Source organism: Canis lupus, chromosome 35, assembly GCF_011100685.1.
Source record: "Canis lupus familiaris isolate Mischka breed German Shepherd chromosome 35, alternate assembly UU_Cfam_GSD_1.0, whole genome shotgun sequence".
Classification (NCBI taxonomy): domain Eukaryota; kingdom Metazoa; phylum Chordata; class Mammalia; order Carnivora; family Canidae; genus Canis; species Canis lupus.
In genome coordinates this window covers 25,132,422-25,154,221 of record NC_049256.1, presented here as the reverse complement: position 1 = coordinate 25,154,221, position 21,800 = coordinate 25,132,422, and the positions used below count along the sequence as shown (strand labels likewise).

General features: G+C 41.9%; 3 protein-coding genes across 9 annotated transcripts in view; 1 reads left to right on the top strand and 2 right to left on the bottom strand.

Annotated features, from left to right (window-relative positions):
• Positions 1–21,800, top strand: part of SLC17A1 (solute carrier family 17 member 1) — a 78,845-nt gene that overhangs the window by 46,622 nt on the left and 10,423 nt on the right. For 2 of the 7 annotated variants that reach the window (XM_038584311.1, XM_038584313.1), the window contains one exon: positions 1,421–1,713. The exons of 1 other annotated variant lie outside the window; for it this stretch is intronic. The gene's annotated coding sequence lies outside the window, so the exon portion shown is untranslated. Of the gene's footprint in view, positions 1–1,420; positions 1,714–3,418; positions 3,881–7,542; positions 11,425–21,800 lie in introns of those variants that run through there. 4 more of the 7 variants (XR_005384408.1, XR_005384407.1, XR_005384406.1 and 1 more) reach the window with 4 other exon arrangements.
• Positions 4,996–14,942, bottom strand: SLC17A4 (solute carrier family 17 member 4). Its single transcript, XM_038584317.1, is given in 12 exon segments — positions 4,996–6,240; positions 7,375–7,465; positions 8,311–8,455; positions 8,539–8,671; positions 10,810–10,954; positions 10,956–10,969; positions 11,093–11,211; positions 13,102–13,182; positions 13,334–13,376; positions 13,378–13,428; positions 13,516–13,749; positions 14,737–14,942. Coding segments are annotated over 12 exon segments (1,410 nt in total). The 5' UTR covers positions 14,872–14,942; the 3' UTR covers positions 4,996–6,021.
• The window catches only part of LOC119877864 (histone H2A type 1-H-like), a 34,544-nt gene continuing 27,548 nt past the window's right edge, over positions 14,805–21,800 (bottom strand). Inside the window, exons 4-7 of the mRNA XM_038583973.1 lie at positions 17,593–17,758; positions 17,281–17,404; positions 15,344–15,622; positions 14,805–14,942 (exon numbers count right to left, since the gene is read on the bottom strand). The gene's annotated coding sequence lies outside the window, so the exon portion shown is untranslated. The remainder of the gene's footprint in view (positions 14,943–15,343; positions 15,623–17,280; positions 17,405–17,592; positions 17,759–21,800) is intronic.

Below are 21,800 nucleotides of genomic sequence, written 5' to 3'. Positions count from 1 at the left end.
CCAAAAAAATACTGCTAAGACCAATATCAGAGAGCTTATTGCCTATTTTTCTTTTTTCTAGGAGTTTTATGGTTTCGGATCTTATATTTAAGTCTTTAATCTATTTTAAATTTATTTTGTGTATGATACGAGAAAGTGGTGCAGTTTCATTGTTTTGCCTGGAACTATCCAGTTTTCTCAGCACCACTTATTGAAGTGACCATTTTTTCCTCATGGTATATTTTTCCCTGCTTTCTTACCCATGCTCCAACACCCTACTCTGAGACACCCCTCCTAGATCATGGAAACCCTCCTCATTTCTCTTGGGTGCTGACATCTTACACTAAGATCCAAGATAAACAAAGCTAGACGCTATTTAAAGTGGTAAGGACAGATTTTAATGAGTAATGTACTGTTGCAATAGGGAAATGAGTCTAGAGGGATCCTAACTCAAATTTTTATTCATCAGAGGTGAGGGACATTTTAAAGGGAGGACAAGGGAATAGGGACGGGGGATAAGTGAGAGCTTAGTAGAGTCAAAAAGGTGACGAATTACAAAAAGCAGGAAGGTTGGCCCATGTGAAACTCCCCTGGATTTGTTAACTTGTACTTATGGACATTGGCCTTCCTCACCTGCCTCACCCAGCTGGGCTGTCACCCAGCACAGATGCCGTCTGTACCCTGGTCAGACTTAAGCATGTGATGCCAGGATGTTGGGTACCAACTGTCCTTACCTCGCGTGGCCTCTGACACTCCTCACCCTGCCCTGCTCTGCAGCTCTAGGCTATCTGTTAGGCAAAGGAAAAATGTGTCTCGGCATTTACTCTTTCTGGATTTTATAACCAGGTGAGGCTGGGTTTCAGTCTGGTTTGCCAGAGAGCACTGTGCCAGTTAGCATAGGTTCCACCAATGTGCTCTTTGAAAGGATCCGGGATGTTATCAGCAGGACCAGAGTGTGGGGGAGGGAGGAGCACAGATCAGTCTTCGCTTCACTTTCTTAGTAACAAATTAGTTACAAAAAATAGGTATTTGCTGAAGTACAAAAAGTGTGCCTTGTTATTGTTGTAGATAAAATGTCTTCTTATTAGAGAGGGCAGCTGTGGTAAACAGCTTGTGCTCTAAACCCCAGGATGTGCAATGTTGGAGGATACTGCATAGACACAGGGCAAATGATGAATGGTTTTATATTGTGTGCCTGGACCTAGCACGGTGTTGGAATTGTTCACCAGACAGTCATATTTATTTTTATGTCGGGAGGAAAGAAGTGTAGCAGATGCCTAGGATGCTTATCCTTGTCACCAAGACAAGGAAGACAGATGGAGAAAAATCAACTTGGCCAGACTATTCCTTTGAACTGTGTTAAAGCTTTCCTCTATCTGCCTGGTATAAGGACTCATCAGTGACATTTGCATGCACTTTTTTCTTTTTCTACAAAACTTAGTGTAAAACAGAACACTAAGAGAGCCTGGGACTGACCTCCTTATTGAAGGGAAGAGGGGCCAGCCTGGTACCTGAGACTGAGAGGCAGTCAGCGTCCCGAGGAAGAAGATGGTATGTGCCTTCCTCAGAGCCTCATCCTGTCACACACCCTGGGCGCATTTCCTTTGTACCATGTATTGTTCATACAAGTAGCAGTTCTGAATTTTAAATGTGGGTTTATTCCTCTTCCACTCTTCATCAGTGGCTTTATAAATGGTTGCAAAGTTAACCAATAAACAAGCATAAGAAAGTAAATCTTATTCTAAGATTTCACGAAAGACCTGTCCCACAACTTTCAGCCTTCACTCTTCTGTGTTATAGATGTGTGGCTTCAATGGAAAATCTGAGATTTCTGTACTTTAAGGAAGCCCATTCTGGGGAAAACTGTACTAGTCAGTCCCAGGGAGAAATCAGACTTATTTTCAGAAGCAATTAGAAGTGACAGATGAGGAAAAAACAGAAGGGTCCACAGAAGGAAAGGAGAGGAGGAGAGGAATACACATCCACACGGGTGGCTCAGAAACAAATCAGAGACTTTGTGCCCTGATGTGATCTTCGCTGCTGAGAGCCTGGAGTTAGCGGTGTGATTCCTGGAGAAGTGGAAAGAACAGACTCGGTCTCTGGATCTCAACACTGGATGGGATGAGGAAGGGAATTCATAGGTTTAGATAATTCTGTGTCCTGGAAAACAAAGGAAATGAAAGAAAAATTGGATCCCTTACCTTCGCACCCATTTCTTCCCCACACCACCACAGACTGTTCTATTTGTTGAGCCACATAGTGATTGAACGAACACATACACACACACACACACACACACACACACAAATATCTTGACACTGGCCAAGATGAGGTTCAGTGTGTTAAAGATCTTACAAAGTAATATGTGTCATGGTTCCTGCACTTCGGGAGCCTACAGTCAAAGGGGGTGGAGGGGAGTGTCATGAATGAATTGGGATGGGGGGAGGAACCAGGGGAGGTGTTGGAGGTGCCCCGAGGGCAGGACACAGTCTTCAGCCAGCTGCAAAAGGACAGGAGTGGCCCTCACACATCTCTCACCATCTACCCAACTGTGCTTCAGGTCCAAGTCCCTCCCTTACCCTCAGCCTACTCAGGAACCTGCATTTGGGTGTGTTCTTTAGCAGAGTCCATTTTTTTTTTTTTTTCTAACTAGATTCTTCCCCCAGGTTTGAAACACGCTTGCCTTGAGATCCTTTCTTGATGCCATATCCTCCTCCGGCTGTCCCCTGGTCTCTCCCCAACTCTTGGCAGCCAGACATAGCAGCAGCTGGCTCCTTGCCACCACCTGCCCCCGCCTCTTGCCTGATCCCTGCAGAGGGCACGGGTAACTCCACTCCTTTCTGAAACACATGCTCTTTTCTTCCCTCTCTTAGCACCATATTCTCTTGGTTTTCCTTCTCTCCTTCTAATTTTTTCTTTTTAAATTTTTCTTAAAACGACAATTATCCGCCAGTCTGGCCATTCAGTGTTGGAGTTCTGTGAGGCTCATTCACAGGCTTTCCCTCCTTATGCCCTCCTGTCACTCAGGGCAGCATCCACCATGGTAAGCATTTCAATCACCAGGTGTATCTAGACGCTTCCTAGATTTATATGTGAAGCCAGGATTTCCCGTGCATCTACTTTCCTTCTTGTCATCTTCACTGGGGTGTGATCTCTGCCTCAGTGGCATCTCCACCCATCTAGTATCAAACCAAAACCTAGGAGTCCCCCGGGACACCTGCTCCCCATTCAGTATGCCAGTTTTGTCAGGTGCGTCTCCTACGGCAAGTGATCCGTTTACCCCTCACCACATTCCCCCCCCCCACTCCTCCAGGGGCCAGTGCTTGCTCCTGGACTACATAGTGGACTCCTACTTCATCTTATTCCTTCGTGCAAAAACCTTGGAACACTAGGACCCTGATTATGACCCCTCCACTAACATTTGTCTTCTTGATTTCAGGATGGGATGAAAGACCAAGACACTTCCTGGCCCATCATGTGTTCTCACTCCTCCCACTCTCACAGCCTCCTCACCAACCACACAGCGCACATTCTTTGTGCTCTGGCCATACTGGGTTGCTCTTCCTGTCACCAAACCTTCGCTGGTGCTGTGTCCTCTTCCTGCAGTGCTCTTCCCCGTCTGCCTCCTGCATCTGTTAACATCGGTCCTTCAAGTCTCAGCTCAGTTGAACCTGTGGGCATGGTGGCTCTCTCTCCCTCTCCCACCGGAGCTGGTGCTCTTAACATCCATGCTTGTAACCGGTGTCTCCCTTTTTTATTTTATTTCCCACAGTGGTCATCCATGTACATTTGTGTCATCTACCTTCCTGAGATGTTGTCCTTCCTGAAGCTGTATCTGACTTTGGTTTCTGCCATGCCTTGTGTTATATGTTCATTAATACTCAGAGCTCAATGCTTTTGCTTTTTTGTTGTGGTGCCAATACTGCCCATTTGGGGGATTAAGGAAAGCGGACACATCGTACACACTCTCCAGACTTTGGAATGGGGTCAAGCCAGTGTAGGTCTTCAACACACATTTTAGGAAGCAAAGTCAAGTTTGTGAGGTGACTGCTGAGAGAGCCTTGCTGAAGGCAGGCAGGGTTGCAGTGGTCAAAGCAGAGAAAGGGCTTCCGGGGGAGGTGTGGCAGCTTGGACAGATGTTCAAGGGCATAGAAAGAATGCTGGACAATGTCTGTTCAGTAAAGTGCAAGGGATCTAAATGGATTCACAAACCAGATGCGGGGCAGAGTCAAGATGGCCAGAGAGAAGGAGTTGTGAAAAGTGGAGTCTCAGGGATGCCCGAGCGCTACATGATAGAGGCAGTGATAGAGGCAGCTCTGGTTCCAATGCCAGCATCTACAGAAAGCAAGTTACCTGAAATGGTCGAAGTTTCCTACCCCACTGGCATTAGCTGCAAGCCTGTGCATTTCTCTACACATGATGGATTCAGTCTTAATTGTCTTTTCCTCCTTGGTATTTTACCCTGGGGCATCTTACTTTTGCCACACCTCAGAATGGTCTCATTTTCCCGCATCACTTGATGTGAGAGCACCTTGACTTGCTCTGACATCCTGGCCTGGGTCACTGGATTGTGTATACACTACGACTTCCATTTTGGGGGGCTTTCTTTTGAAGATAGCTCTCAGGGTTCATCTTCTGGATGTTTGGACACAATTCCTCTTGTGATTCTCTGGTTCCAGCTTCCTTTTTTTGCTTTGGTAAGAAATTGTCCTCTGGTCCCTGATGCTTTTACCAGGATAACTGAAAGAAAATGCTTTCTGTACTCAACACTTCTGATGGCAAATGTGTAGATTTTCCACACTAAGCAGTTTTCTCATTCTCTGTGGGCACCAGCTGTGTGACCTATAATAGAAATCAATTCTGACACTAACTACCTGGAATTAGTGCAGCTCCCACAGGTTGAGGAGTCAGTCTACAAGGCTGCCCCCAAATTCAGAAAACCAATTATTATTTTTTTAAAGATTTTATTTATTTCTGAGAGATAGAGAGAGGAAGAGAGCACATGTGGGCAGAGGGAGAGGGAGAAGCAGACTCCCCACTGAGCAGTGAGCTCGATACAGGGCTCAATCCCAGGACTTCTGAGATCAGGATCTGAGCTGAAGGTAGACGACCAACTGAATGAGCCACCCAGATGCCCCTTCAGACACCAATTAAAGTCATGGGTGCCTGAGGTACCCCTACTTCTGTTTGACTTAGTTTCAAAGTTGTGGGTTCCCATGACCCCACCCCCCTCACATTTGGTAATTTGCTAGAATGATTCACAGAACTCAAGAAAACAGTTTGCTTACTGTTACTACATCATAAGCAAAGGGAAAATATGCCTAGGGCAAGGAATATTGGGAGGAACACAGAGCTTCCCTGTCCTCTCCAGGTCACCACTGTCCCAGCACCTCCTGATGCTCATCAAGTCAGAAGCTCTTGGAACCATATCATTTAAAGTTTTATAGAGGCTTTATTGCATAGGCATGATTTAGTTAAGTGGCAATTGATGAATGACTCAATCTCTAGCCCTCATTCCTCCCTGTAGGTGGGATGGTGGAGCTAGAAGTTCCAACTTTCTAATCATGCCTTGGTGTTTCTGCTGACCAGCACCCCTCCTAAAGTTGTGGGTGGGTCCCCAGCCACCAGTCATCCCGATAGAATACTACAGAAGGCACTCTCGTCACTCCAGAAATTCCAAGGGTCTTAGAAGCGCTTGTGTCGGGAACCAGGGACCAAGTCCAAATATTATGACAAAAGGTGCTCCTATCATCTCTCACTCAAGAAATCTGAAATTTCACTTATCTTAAATTCTGGAGCTCTGTGCCAGAAAGTGGGGGCAGAGACCAAATATGTGTTTCTTATGAAGTCACAATAATAGTGGGCAGAGTGGGGAACACATAAAAATTCAGACACACTTGTGCTTTCAGGAGCCCTCAGTTGAGTAACTAGGCTTCCCCAGCTGCCACCCACCATTGCAAAATCTGCAGGCAGAACCTTCAGGATTATGCAGCCAAGCTCTCTCAGAAGATATTAGAAACAAAGCGTCTTCAAATTAAATGGCTATCCAGTGAAGCAGGTACCAAGAGGGAATGTCCATGAGGGCAAACGGTGCATGGCTGAGCATGAGAATGGAAGGCATCGGGTTTGCTCAGAACTGAGTGTCTGCCCTGTAGCCCAGTCCTGGACCTCTGCTCTGCCGAAGATGATGTAGAAGACCAGGCCCAACACGTAAATAGAAGCTGAAGTCAAGAAGACATTCCTCCAGCCTGACTCTGAATCCTGGAAGCCGGAAATTACAAATTGTTAGTGACCTCCTGGCTCTTGCCCTTCTGTTCGGAAAGGTCCTGGCGTTTGTCCTGCCCCCAGCCCTGTTCTGCTCAGCCTCTGTGCGCTTCCTGGTTGTCCCTGGAATATGCAGGTCATTTCCTGTGCCCTGGCCTTTCCTTTTGCTGGAATAGTCCTCCGCCTGATAACCATTTGTCTCACTCCCGTGTTGGCTTCCAGTCCATACTCAAATGTTATGTTTCCATTGAGACCTTCCGGGACCACCCTATTTAAAATTGAACTCCCACTCCCTCTTATGTACCCTCTTCTTTCCTGCTTTATTCTTTTCTTAGCACTATGCCACCATTCCATTTACTGCATATTTCACTGATTTCATTAGTTTTCCATCAGTTTCTTTCCTACAATATAAACTTCACCAGGGCAGGGACTCCTGTTTGTTTTATGCACTTCAACAGTGCCTGGCACAATCTAATGTTGAATTAATGAATGGATGAAGGAAGGAATGACAAGGGAAACAAATTCAGTTTGAGAATATCGATATTAAAAGCCATTTTCTGACAGTGTGCTAGTCAGCGGCTGGAAGGGAAACCCCTCAATCACCGGCAAACCAGAATGTTTGGCCTCTCTTACTTCGCAAGAAATGACATGAATATTGCTAGAAATGTTGATGATTAGCAGGAAAAACTTCTCTTCTAAAAACTCTTCAATGGGGCAGCCCGGGTGACTCATTTTAGGGCAAGCTTCAATCCAGGCTGTGATCCTGGAGTCCCAGGATCAAGTCCCATGTCGGGCTCCCTGTATGGAGCCTGCTTCTCCCTCTGCCTCTCTCTGCGTCTCTCATGAATAAGTAAATAAAATCTTTAAAAATTTTTAAAAATAAAAAATAAAAACTCTTCAAGCCTAAACTCATAAAACTGAGTGCTCATCGTCGTTCCATACCCTAAATGTGGTAATTGTCCTACAGGAGCTGAGCTGAGGGTGATATCTTAAGGATGCTCAGGACTCTCGAATTTCAAGTTGAGCCACATTGATGAGGGAAAAAAAAAAAAACATCTTCAGACTAACTTCTCCTGAATGACCCCTATAGGTTTCTCTTACAAATATTTTTATCAGAGCATTTGACCTCACCTGATTAATTAAAAATCCAGCAACAGCAGAAGAAATGGCTCCCGATAGGTGACCAAAGTCTTGTGACATGCCCCTGAGAAAGCCGGTGTACCTGAGACAAAAGATTATTACAGTGGAAGCAAACTGTTCTTCTCAGCTTACTTGTGGCAACTCTCTGCTTGTCTCTAGGAATGCCTGGAGCTGACCCTTGGTTAAGCCTGAGTGAAACGTGCTGACTAGTGATTAGTATAGTCCTGTGGGATGGTCTGAGACTCCCAAAGGTAACCTGTACTAGTCAACATCATTTATACAAAATATACAAATTGATGGTTTGCATCTAGGTTATGTTCTCTTAGTTTCTGCTATGGAACCTGCTCTTGCAACCTTTTCTTTGGGCAAAAACAAGACTCCTCACTGGATGAGATGTTGGCTCCCCTGAGGCCAAGACATCTTCCATGGGTCACTGTGGTTGGTTATCTGAAGATAGAATGTGTTCTACTGACTGAAAGGATCCTGTGAGCTGTGTTTGGAAGTCCCAGGCATCTTTGATACTACCTCTGCCAAAGGTCAGCGTTTCTCTTGCTATCCTGTTAGTAAAGCTTTCCCTTTATTAAAGCCTTCTGTGTGCTGGCACCATGGGGTATTATGGATCTTTCAGTGACCTAGCCCCATGTGACTGCTGCATCCTCCAATAGAGATATTGGTGTGAGCTGTCTCCTGTCCCTGGTTAAGCTATGAGCATAGCCACTATATCCTCGTTTTCACCTAAAAAACTCAGTTCACAGTAGTAGACTAGTTTTGGGCTCCTTCCAGGAATTATTTGGATATAGGACTGGTGCTGATATGTCCTGTAACCCCTGGCACGTATCCTTTACATGTAACTGGTGCATCAGAGCAAGTTTAGGGCTGTTAGACTTGAGCTGAGCTTCTGTGAGGATGAAGCAAAGGGGATCCTACCGAGGAACAATATCCAAGAAGTTAATGAGGGCTCCTGCATAGCAGAAAGTGGTGGTAGAAGATAGGGCCAAGGAGACCATACTGGTGCTGAGGTTGGATCTGACCCAATGCAGGGACACGAGAACCACAGATGGGACGACAACCCCTAGAGCAGGAGGGCAAACACAGAGTGAATAAAAACCTCCCTGAACTTCCCACATCCATCCTAGGATACACCTCAGTGCTTACCTATGGCAGTGGAGAACTTCCTGATGGTCATGAGTCTGAGAATTTTTCTGGAGAGAAGAAAATCTGCCAGTAGACCTCCAAGGATAGTGCTGATGAAGGCAATACTTATCAGCAGGGCTGACAGGATTCTACTCTGAGGACCAGAGATTAGTAAGGTGCATACCTCACTGCCCACATCACGACATAGATTGATCCTTGGGTGGCTTATCTATGTGTATAGTTTTTCTTTATATACCTATCTCCTTTAATACAAATTTCATATTACTGGAATGAGCCAACACAATTTTAGTGTCTGAGAAAAACTATAGTTTTTCAATATATAGTTCAATTTGCCAAAAAAAAAAAAAAGACTAATGTTCTCTTTATATGTAAAGATCATCTGGAAATAGATTTTTAAAAGATCAAATTCAGTAGAAAAATAGGCAAAAGATATGGACAATTTACAAAAAAAGGAAAATAAGTGGTTCCTGAATATATAAAAGGTATCCAACCTCATAGTAAAAAAGCCTACTTTTTCATGGCTCCAACTGGCAAAAATCCCACAGATTTTTGACCTGATCTGCAGGGATGCTATGAGAAACTGGGTACTTGTAGATACTATCAGTGCCCTGTGGAGAGCAATTTGATAATAGATCTAGAAGTTTATACTGCATTTAACCCTTATCTCAGATATATAGAAACAGTTGCACAGATGTATGGCAAATGAGCACGGTTTTCACTGCAGCATCACTCAAAGATGGGAAACAACCCAAATGTCTCTCAGTAAGGTTCCCATGTGCTGACTGGAAAGATCACCATGGTGTAGTATACAAAGAATAGCAGCATATACAGCACATAATGTTTTGTGTAAAAAAAAAAAAAAAAAACAAGTGAGAAAATAACAATAATGTTTTGTGTAAAAAAAAAAGTGAGAAAATAACAAGATACATTCATGTATGCTTGCATCCTCATAAAGAAACAGTGGAAGAATATATAAGGAATGAATAAGAAAGAGTTATCTGTGGCTGGGAGGGGCTGAGAGAACAGAGCAGACTGAGGACAGGAATGGGAATAAGATGTTTTCACTCCTACCTCTCTATATACTTTTTAAAATATTGAGCCCTGTTTTGATCCCTTCACCTTCTGTATTATGGTACTATTACAGAAAAGGTGAGGAAAAGAATGCTGTCCTTTATTGTGTATAACCCCCAAACGGAAAGGCTTAACTGTCGCCTTGTCCCAACTGTTTATATTATGGATGCATAAACCAAAAAAAGGTTCTGTGACTTAGGGAGAAACCATCCTGAGAGCAATGGGAGTCTGACTTCCCAGGCTGGGAAAGCCTACTGTCTGGTCTCAACTGATCTTTCCAGTCATTCCCAACAGCTGGCCTCGGGCACGTCTGGGCCTCATGTACCCTGATGGCTTCACCGGAGTTTCTGGTTTCATTGCCTGCTTCTGGATCTCCTTTTGTGAAGACCCTTAGCCACTCAGCCCGTGGGCTTTCTGATCTCTGTACCTCCAGCCTGCTTGCATGCATGCACCGGGACTTCAGCTCAGAAAGTCAGCTCTCTGTTGGCCAGTTAGCATGTTTTCAACCAGAGGAGCCCAGTTAACACGATAACACTGCTTTTTGAATACAAAACACAAGAATGTAAACAGCAATTCAATAACCTTGGAAGCTGCTACTAATAGGCTACAAAATCTGATAAGCTCGTTGCCATTTTTAAGACCTCCATCTTGTGGGCATTGTCCTTTCTGCCAGTCAGAGCATATGTTCATTTTGTGAAAAATCAGAGAGCTGTACACATACATGCACTTTTCTCTGTATGTGTCATACCTGAATTTTAAAAAAATGTAGAAGAACATTATCTGCAAGATTTTGGTAGCAGTCCTATTTGGGACTTGATGTCTACTAATCATCTCGTTTTCAGCTTGTTGTTTGTGCTTCTCTTCTCTCGAAGGCAGAACTTGTTTTGTTAATGCTGTATTGTTTATGCTGCCAGCAGAATATCTTGTTTACAAATGTTGATTGGATTGAACATAAAAGTTTGTGTAGGTCTCTTAAAAAATAGGACATTCTGTGAATGTCACACTTACCTAGAACCACACCAGTCTTCCCCAATAAGCTGTGGGTCACAGTGAGATGAATCAGAATTCATGCAACCAATTTGCATTTCCTGCATGAAGATCCTGGACCTAATCCCCTGATTTTGTGGCCCAAAGTGAGACAGAGGATTATATAATGAAGCATCTAAACAGAAAGACAGGATAGACTTTCTCTATACTTACATCTCTGAGGTTAGCTTAAAGTACAGAGCTAATGTATGTTGGCATATATGCTATGAAAAAATAAAAAATCCAATATTCACTGAAATAAAAGACTAAAATGCCCCAAAGTGGTAGGGATTTGATCATAGCCTTTACGGGAAGAGACCGCCTGTGAACAGTCCTGGAAGAAAGCAGATATCAATATCCCTCCATCAGGAAGACAAGAGCTTTGCTCTAATGCCCTCTTCACCCCTGAGACACCTGGGCAGACGAGGGAAATGGCAGATAAGTTCATCAAATGTACCTGTTGATCCAGTGAATACATGATATATTCCTTCTCACCGGTACTGATAGATAGATGATCTATGGGGTCATTATAAACAAGAGGAAACCAGAGAACAAAACAGGCACAGCCAATTCCACCTAGGAAGAGGATCCAGTTAGCCCTTGATAGGAGTTGTTTTAGTTGACTGCACTGAGGTGATTCCTGTGGTTGATAGAATGACTGACCCTAATATTCCACTCCTACCTGTATCCATACTGCGGCCCTATCATTGGCAGGGGGTGCTTCCCAGCCACTTATATTGGACAACCCAATGTTATCAGTATTGAGCAGAAATAAAATTCATCTTAAAAAAAAAATTCATCTTAAAATTGTCTTTTTTTAGAATCTTAAGAAAACCTTAAAAGCTCTTTATACTTGCTAGCTTGTCCTTTATACATTCCTTCGCAAAAACAGAGTGAAGAGCTACCATAGAGTATAGAACTACCGTGTACCAGGCAACTTGATAGATTTTAAGAGCATTAAGAATACAAAGATACAATTTTGCCCTCAAGGAAATTAAAATCAAGTAGGGAGGAATAAATATGAAAATTACCACTGTTGTACATCAAGGGTAAAGTATGTCAATAAATACTTTACTGAGTTCCTTCTTTGTAGATACTGCTTATATTTCTGAAAACCATGAGCAGAGTAAGCCTCTCTCATTGCTTGAATAACTTTTGTAACCTGCCCTTCGAAGGTTCCTTGACAAAGCCTTCGCAGGTTGCCATGCTAAAGCAATCAGTCTTCACACGTTTTTTTTCCTAGTAAATATATTGACCTGATATTACAGGAACCCTTGATACAAGAATATTATCCTCTAATGGAAGCACCAGTGGTGCTCCCTGATCCTACTGAAATCACATGGTTTGCAAATGGGATTTCAGAGAATGTTTTAAAACTCAAATACCTGGGGCACCTGGGTAGCTAAGTGGTTGAGCGTCTGCCTTGGGCTTAGGTCATGATCCCAGGGTCTTGGGATTTGGTCCTGCATCAGGCTTCCCTGAGGAAGCCTGCTTCCCCCTCTGCATATGTCTCTGCCTCTCTCTGTGTGTCTCTCATGGATAAACAAACAAACAAACAAACAAACAAAAATCTTAAAAAAAAAACTTCTAATATAAACATTAGCTGCAAGCAACTGGGCAGATCCCAACAAGGGCTGGATAAAGGCAAAATTGTGAAGTAGTAGAATATTGCTTCTGGAACACTCTATGTGTCTTTGGGACCTTCCACAGCATTTCTCAGTGCATTCTGGCCTTCTTGAGCCTCACACCATCTGCCCTGTCTTGCAGGTTCTTCTAGTTGATTCCCTCTGCGTCGATCAGCATTTTATGATTAGGTCACAGTCTCACAATTTTCTGGTTGCAATAATAATAGGAGAATTTTAAAAAATGAAGTAAATAAGCCTAACTAAAAATATCATCCCACCAAGATACTGTTTTCAACATCTTTTTAAAAATATATATCCATCCTTGGATATTTGATTTTGTTTTATTTTTTTTAGTATTTTTTATTGGAGTTAGATTTGCCAACATATAGTATAACACCCAGTGCTCATCCTATCAAGTGCCCCCCTCAGTGCCTGTCACCCAGTCACCCTATTCCCCCCACCCACCTCCCCTTCCATTACCCCTTGTTCATTTTCCAGAGTTAGGAGTCTCTCATGTTTTGTCACCCTCTCTGAATGAGTGTTTTCAACATCTTAAGAAAGAAAGAAATCCCTATGGGGCTCATTGTGTGTCCAATTTAGAAGCAGGACAGCATGTTATGATGCCTTTAAAGCTATTAGGTTATTCTAGCTACACTTTCAGGCTGCTGAGATTTAAATGTCATTTTGCAAGATCTACAACATGATTAGCTCTGAACATTAACAACTTTATGTAAATATTCATATCTGTAGGATTTGGTTAACCATAGATGACCTGCATCACAAAAATCATACCCAGCATTTTCTGTCATAAAATCCTAAGATTTGAGAAGCCCAAACTCACCAGAGATATAGAAGATAGAAGGTCACCCTTTGGTCTGGCAGAGGAAACCGCCGCCAAGCCAAGTATTGAAGGATCCCAACACATCCCGTAAACAGAAGAAAGGATGTTTTGGGTGAGTCAGGGTAGTGCTTTAGAGCAAAGAGACAGGGTAAGGAGTGTAAGTTCTTGCTTCTGTTGATAGGCCATTGCAGAGTACTCTTGGACAGTACATATGAGCTAACAATTTAGTTTCAATTACCTGATACAGCAATGCGGATGAGTTGATTCTTTTCTAGTAGGGGGAGCCCATTTGACCCAAATTTAATACTGGCTTGTCAATACCATAACCTGGAAAAAAAGAAAAAAAAAAAAAAGAGTTCCATTCTTAGTTATCTGAGGTCATTTGGAAGTCATACTCAGAAAGCATTTTAGTACCTGAGCTATTCCTTGAACTATCTGAAGGACCATGAGCAAGGCCACTCCTGCATCAGCTGCCAGTGGAATGAAGAAGGTCAAGATGGAGGAAAGAAGCAGGCCAACACCAACCAAATACTTAGCTTCAAAAATTCCAGCTATATACCCAGTAGGAATTTGAGCCAAGATTGAGACATAGTTGATGGAGCTGAGAATGATCCCTTGGACTTCAGGACTCCAGTCACATGTAGGAGCCTGGATGACAGAGAATCTCACTGTTTATCTTTGGCCAGAGAGTTAACAGTTTTTATTATGTAACCTAGAGAGGCAAGTTCTCTTTCCTTCTACTCCTGTCCAGTTCCTCCAGGCTACCAATTTCATTAAAAACCCCCAGCATATGCCCAACACACTCTTTCCTTTTGTGCAGTTTCCCTGGTTCTACAATTAACTGACGAATGAAGAGGTACGATCCCATAAAGAAAGAAGGGCTATAAAGAAGAAAGCATTATAGGCAAGGTAACTTCAAAAAAAATATGTGAAGGAAGACAGTAAAAGTAAACACCGTGAAACTTATTTTGTGATTTTCATACTTGTAGGGCAAGAATGTATGTCCACTAAAGATTAAAATGGTGTCTTGCATGCTAACTTAGTCCTGGTTATACTCGTAGACACTAAATAGAGATAGAATCTTAGCTACATATAATGATCTCATGTAGGATAGTTCATTGAACATAGTTGACTCTTAATAACCCTTTAGATCAAACCATCTGAGTCAGAGAAGGGGTCTGGAGTCTCATTAAACTTACCACTGCTGGGCAGCCCAGGTAGCTCAGCGGTTTAGTGCCGCCTTTAGCCCAGGACCTGATCCTGGAGACCGGGGATCGAGTCCCACGTCGGGCTCCCTGCATGGAGCCTGCTTCTGCCTCTGCCTGTGCCTCTGCCTCTCTCTCTCTCTCTCTGTGTCTCTATGAATAAATAAATAAATAAATAAATAAATAAATAAATAAATAAATAAATACGCTTAATGGCCTCTAGCGCTGGGCAGCCTGGGTGGCTCAGCGGTTTAGCGCCACCTTCAGCCCAGGACCTTGATCCTGGAGACCCGGGATCGAGTCCCACGTCGGGCTCCCTGCATGGAGCCTGCTTCTGCTTCTGCCTGTGTCTCTGCCTCTCTCTCTCTCTCTCTGTTTCTCTCATGAATAAATAAAATCTTTAAAAAATGAAATAAATAAATAAACTTACCACTCCCTTGAATTCCTATAGAGTTTCATTCCAGCTGTCCTGGGAGTCTGTGGAAGGCCTTTCCATGGAGGCATTGAGTGGGCCAAGCAGGGTTGTGTTGTTCACCGTAGCTGGCATGGCAATGCTCAGATTCATTTGTTGTGAGAGAATCAAAAAATTGCAGAGATGCACAATGAGGGCCAGCCCATGTCGGACCAGACAAAAGCCTGAGATAAAGGGGCACAGGAAGTCTCATAACTGGGGTGCTTTTCTCCCACCTTTCCTAAGTCTGGAAGAGGGAGAAGACTGCAATCTGTGGAGCAGAAATAGAGAGACAGCAGATGTTGCTTTGCAAATATCTAGTGGACACCTGTCCCCCTAGGAGGTGAGGGGGTCAGTAACTTCCTCAGAATCATTACTTAAGTGAAGACTTGAAGAAGGTGTGGAACTGGCCAGAGCAAGTACTAGGAAAGTTTTCCAGGCAGGGCTCTGGGATGAGCTCATGACAGTGGGAGTGGAAAAAAAAGTAAAATTGGACAGAGAAATGGCTGGAGCTGGTGGTTGATGGGAATGGATAATAAGAGAGAGGAGTTGTTAGAAATGACTCCAAAGGGCCCCAGTCTATTACCCAGGAACTCGGCAGATTAGCAGGCTGGGAGGAGACAAGACTTGAAAGGTAGGCTAGATCAGACTTCAGAAGCATTTCAACTTCATCTCAATACTGTAATCTGGGCTCGCACGAAATTTGCGTGATCCATGAGGGGCCTGGGGTTAGCCCTGGACTCAGTCCAGGTACATTAGTTTGGTAGCAGGTAGAAGGATCCATCAACTGTCCCTCTAGAGAAATTCTAGCGGTAAAATATGTGATCCTGTCCTCAAGGCATGTGGTTGTCCCGTTTCCTGGCTCCTACAAGGAAGCACATGCAGATAAAATGGCCAGCACTGTCTCCTGTTGTTATGACAGACCCTCACCTTTGGTTTAACTCTGGCAGCATTCACTTGAGACTATCCCCTCCCCCATCCACATGAATTTACGTTGGAGTTTTGATCAATATCCTATAGATACGGCAAATGACATTGCGAGCAATTGCCACGTGTACAGTGTTGACTTCTCTCAACCAAGAATACGGGGCTGCCTATGGATTCATGTCTTTTTCTCTGGCCCAAGCTGGAATTTTACAGTTAGTTCTCTTCAGTTAGAGTCCACACAAGTTTCTTAAGAGACTTTGTATTGTTTCTATAACTGAGTCCTTTCTCTATTATTTTCATATTTCCTTTCTTTGAGTTTAGACCAAAAAACCAAACCCACATACAGGTGTTAAGTACTAATAATGGAAAACAATATATGATTATTCTTGTCATTTGTAACATTTCATCCTCTTGGGGAATTTATTCACTAGCAGTCTATAACCAGTTAAATAAGAGCCATGGGAGCAGGCACTCCTGCCATATCTGAATTCATTGAGCAGGTTTCTTGCATCACACCACTAAGTGTGCTGCTGGGACTTATGTTTGTTGGTGGGACTTGCATTTTTATTGTATGAAGCTATCCTGTCCTGTTTCTTATTATTTTGAGATAAATGCATGAGCTTTATGAAATGTATTTGAATCATAGAGTCAGACACCTGGATCTGCTCTACATACAGCTGTGTGTTCTTGGGCAAATTACTGAGTCTCTGAAGCCTCAGTTTTCCACCTGTAAAATGGGGTTAATAATAGAGCCATCTCAAGATGCTGTGGTGATTATTGAGTATGTTTATGTAGGCTCATTATAATTCTTATGAATAATATTTGACTGTGTTTACATTCTTGAAATGATCTTTTTTTTAAGATTTTATTTATTCATTCATGAGAGACACAGAAAGAGGCAGAGACAGGCAGAGGGAGAAGTAGGCTCCCTGTGGAGAGCTCGATGCGGGACTCAATCCCAGGACCCTGGGATCATGACCAAAGCCAAATGCAGACCTTCAACCACTGAGCCACCAAGGCATCCCAAAATGATCTCTTCTTAATAGGCGGTTGACCAAGGTGTTGACCCACCTTGGTCAGTGCTCTGCTTTTCAAAGGTGTTATCTTATGAAAAGTCTGTATCCGTAAGAGAATTAATGAATCACATAATTATGAACCATTAAGAGTTTAGAGGAAAATAAGGTGTTCAACGGGTTTTCTTATGATATATTATAGAAAAACACTAAGTTGTAATATAGACAACATGGAGGAGGAAAAATGACTTTTATGATGGAAAAGAAAGGAAAAGCCTATCCTCTTTGAGGCAGGTCTGGATCTTTATGAGCAGAGAGATCTAATTGGATGCTCCTAGACTTAGAATCAGAAAAACCAAGACTGGTTTCCATATTTTCTACTTAGCATCTGCTCTGAATTTTTTCATTCATCTATAAATAATGTCTTGATATCTACTTGTCCTTTATACCTTCAAGGTTTCCTGCAAGAAGTGAAATAATTCTCCATAAAACAATGCTTTATAGCTATATAGAATTCTTGGCAATAGGTGGCAGTATCATGCTATATATCACCGAAAGGAAAGTAACCAGTACATGATTTTACCTTTCCTAGAGATTCGCGCTTGAGCCACGTTTAGATTACCATCACTGGAAGTATCTCCCACTGCCTTGGCGTCTGCTCTAATAAGCATTTTGGTTCTCTTCTCCCAGAGACTGCTATTCACCTACTGAAATAAAAGAATGCCAAAGCAAATACAGGGTGACAAGTGTCCTTTATCACACATGACACTGCCCCAATTCTAAGAATTAGGGGGAAATATTTGAAGGGGAAAGTGCTAAATTAGGGTTCAGGAGACCTCATTTGTTGTGCAGATTCTATCACTAGCCAGTTGTGTGGCCCGGGGAAGTAACTCACAGTTACCCTGAGTCTTAGTCTCTGCTTCTCTGAAATGAAGGGTCTGGTCTAGATTGCCTTCATGGACTGTAGTATCCTTTCCAGTTCCGTGTTCCTATGTCTCTCAACAGATACGTGTATCAACTGGATGGATGTTAAAACTTGACAATCTCCTTTGAAATTTCATCTGGAAGATTTCAATTTCTTAAATTACCTGAAAAACTGTATTATAAAACATCTAGATATACCACATAAAATATGGCAAACATCTTTTTAAATATATAGCTTCAAAGATAGTAAGAGTTATCCCCATGGATGTAATGAAAATTTTGCAGTATGAACAAACTTCAGTTGACTTTGAGACTGGGGTGGGAAGTAGACATCAGTTTCAGTGATGCATGGTCTTAAGATCTAGGTCTCTGGGAATGAGAGATGAAGTCTTAGACCTCTGCTAAGAAGGCAATTATAATGGAGATCTTATTATGAGCCAGAACCTTCAAAGTGGTTCAAAACTGAGTTTCCTCTGTCCATTGCAACTGGGAAACAGTGATAGTTTACATCATCCTGAGCTCTGATTTGCAAAGAAAGAGCCTCTCCTGGGGGTGGCAGTTCACACTATTTTCATTGTCTGAGAACTCTCTCTCAGGTGAAAAACTGAACTAAGAACTGGGCCCAAGCCAATTTCCTTAACACAGATCACATAAAATTACTGAAGATGAAGCTCCACTTCATATGACTTCCAGATCCAAAATTATAAACACTCACAGAAGCAACCATCCAAGGCAAGTCCTCAGACTCAACACGTAGCAGGATCAACTTTCTGAGAACTTCCAAGAGTAGGATAAACTGATAAATGCCTTATATAAGCATGCTTAAAATAATAGAAGAAATAAAGGCTAGACTCTAAAATGTAAGAAGATACCCAAAAGAACAAGCAAATTTAAGAAAGACACTACTTGTGGGAATCCCTGGGTAGCTCTGTGGTTTAGCACCTGCTTTTGGCCAAGGGCGTGATCCTGGAGTCCAGGGATCGAATCCCACATCGGGCTCCCTGCATGGAGCCTGCTTCTCCCTCTGCCTGTGTCTCTGCCTCTCTCTCTGTGTGTCTTTCATGAATAAATAAATAAATAAAATCTTTAAAAAAGTCACTACTTGAAATACAAAAGGCAAATTTAGGCATTGAAATTAGAAACTAAGTCATTAGTCATTAGACAACTAGCTAATGACTGAATAATTACAATAGAAGCTGCAACAGAATTACACAGAATAAAGTAATTTATACAGAATAAGTTTTACAGACTAAGTAAATTATACAGAGTAAAGCTCAGAGTGATAATGACTTATGGTAGCAAAGTTAGGGGACTTGGAAAATAGAGTGAAAATGTCTGGTATATGTTGAATATGACTTTTGGGAAAAGAAAATGAATAGAAACAAGGAGAGCTAATGCTTTAAGAAATAAAAGGACTTTTCCAGAATAAGTGAAACAGTATTTCTCAGAGTCAGGAATCACAGTGAGTCTGAAGCCAGAGAAATTAAGTTAAAGCTATACCTAGACATATCATAAGGGTCCTCCGGGATACAAAATACATGAAACTTATCTGTAACGATAGATACCATAAAAGGTCACTTGGCGGGGGTGGAGGGATAGAAAGTAAATACATTATGATATCAGATAAGAAAGCAGTGTTTTTTTAACCTTCAAGATAATAATAATTTTTTTAAATTTTTTTTTTTAGGTATTTATTTATTTATTTATGATAGTCACAGAGAGAGAGAGAGGCAGAGACACAGGCAGAGGGAGAAGCAGGCCCCATGCACCGGGAGCCCGACGTGGGATTCGATCCCGGGTCTCCAGGATCGTGCCCTGGGCCAAAGGCAGGCGCCAAACCGCTGCGCCATCCAGGGATCCCAATAATAATTTTTTTTTTTTTTTTTTTTTTTTTTTTTTTTTAAAGACAGTATAAGAAAGTAGGTGAAGAGTAGGAACTATCAGTACAATACAATACAGAAACACAGATGAAGAATAGACATGGCAAAATGCACCCTGCCTTACTATCAAAGACATGGATATTAGAAGAACAAGATCTTATTATTTCTTACCAGTATGCTTCCATAAATATTTAAAAGACTTATCCCGAGGTTAGACAAAAATGTGGGGGAAATAAGCTATTGTTTGGGGAGTCAGGGCATCTTTCCACTTGGTACTGCTGCTTCATGGCATCTGCCAGGGAATAACATGCACAGGCACACAAACGCTTGTCCCAAGATAATCCTTGTAGCAATATTTGTAAAAGTGAAAAATTAGCAGCTAACTAGCAGCCATTAATGTTTGAGTAGTTAAATAAAGTAAAGTACATATATTTTTGGAATATTATATAGTCATCAAAAAGAACTAATAAAATCTTTCTACGTATTGAAGATTTAAAGGACATATTAAGTGAAAAAAGCAAGTTGTAAATTCAAAGGGATGCATGCACCTCTATGTTTATAGCAGCATTATTTACAAGAGCCAAGATATGGAAGCAGCCCCCTGTCCATCAATGAAATATTACTCAGCCATAAAAAAGAATGAAATCCTGCATTTGTAACAACATGGATAGAGCTAGAGAATATAATGTTAAGTAAAATAAGTCAGAGAAAGAGAAATACCATATGATTTCATTTGTATGTGGAATTTAAGAAGCAAAACAAGCAAACAAAGGGAAAACAGAGAGAGAGAAAGAAACAGACTTTTAACTCTAGAGAACACAGGATATTCACCAGAGGGGATATGGGTAGGGGATGGGCCTTAAGGAGGGCACTTGTGATGAAAATGGGTGTTGTATAAAAGTGATGAATCACTATAATGTACACCTGAAACTAACACAACCCTGTGTGTTAACTAATTGGAATTAAAATAAAAATCTAACAAAGAGAAAAAAGCAAGTTGTAGAACAGTAAGTACCAAGGTAATAAATAAGTAAAACATACATCTGCATAACATTACCTTATGTAATTTATGTATTTATAAGTGAATGGAAAATTATGAAAAGAAAAAAAATCACATTGAGACAATGACAGCTCTCATCTACATTGTCCCAAGTTCTGGTTTTAAGATTAAGATACATTAATCTGGTAATGCTGGTCAAATATATAGAAGGGAATGCAGACCAGACTGAGGATCTGTTTTGGAGTGAAAGCCAATAAGAATTGCTAATGAGGTGGGTAGGGGATGAGAGAATGGGAGAGATTATTGGAGACTTCTAGATTTATGGCTTGTACAAATGACTAAATGGTGTTATACTCCACAGAGATGGGAAAGCAAGTGGGAGGGAAGCAGGTTTCCAGAAGAAAACTGGGAGTTTCATTCTGCAGTTGGTGTTGAGATGACTGTTAGACCCAGAAGGGAAGATGGTCGGGTAAGCATTGTGTCTATGAATCTGTAGCTTGAGACAAGGGGGCTCAGGTAGAAATATAAATTTGAAAGTCCTCATTTTTATCTATTTACTTACAGACTAAGTAAATGAGGAACAAACCTGCAAGGATATTGAATGAGTCATTCTATCAATTTACTGTCCTACTCCCTGGCCAAGACTGATTCTGTGTTTATTCCCTTTGCATTAACCCTTGTCTTGCTCTTCTGCTCTTCACTAGTTCACCCTGGAGTGAGACTCTTCTATAAGGTTCCCTTGCTGAGCTATTAGTAGCTCCCATGTTTTTATATCTGGTCTCAGCACTGAACATTTCCTCCATATAGGAAGCAGCTGGCGGCTCATATTCATAACTCCAAAATCAAAATCCTTTGCCCCAAACTCTTCACCCAGTAACTACTTCCCAAAGTCACAGGATTGCATTTTGTTTTGCTTTTCCCCATGCATAAATTCACTGGAGAGGTCTCATCTGTTTTGGTTAATTTGATCTTTTAGCCCTGATAAAAATCTTCCTTTGCCCCAGAATTCAGCTTTTGTATTCATTGTCTCACCACAGATGTGGTCAGTGCTTTATTATTATTATTATTATTATTATTATTATTACATCCCACAAAAATAAGCCCAATAAAGAATCTTAAACTAAAGGTATCTAGTCTGGTCCCAATATTTGGGTGATGTTAACCCTTAAAAGCATAGTTTAAAATTGCTGGTTCACCTCCACATGCTTCAGATAATTCGGACTCCGGCTCTGAAACTGTTCTTTTGGATGAATTTATTCCCCGAAGTTTTATTCTCTGGAGTTCTGGGGCTTTTGTTTC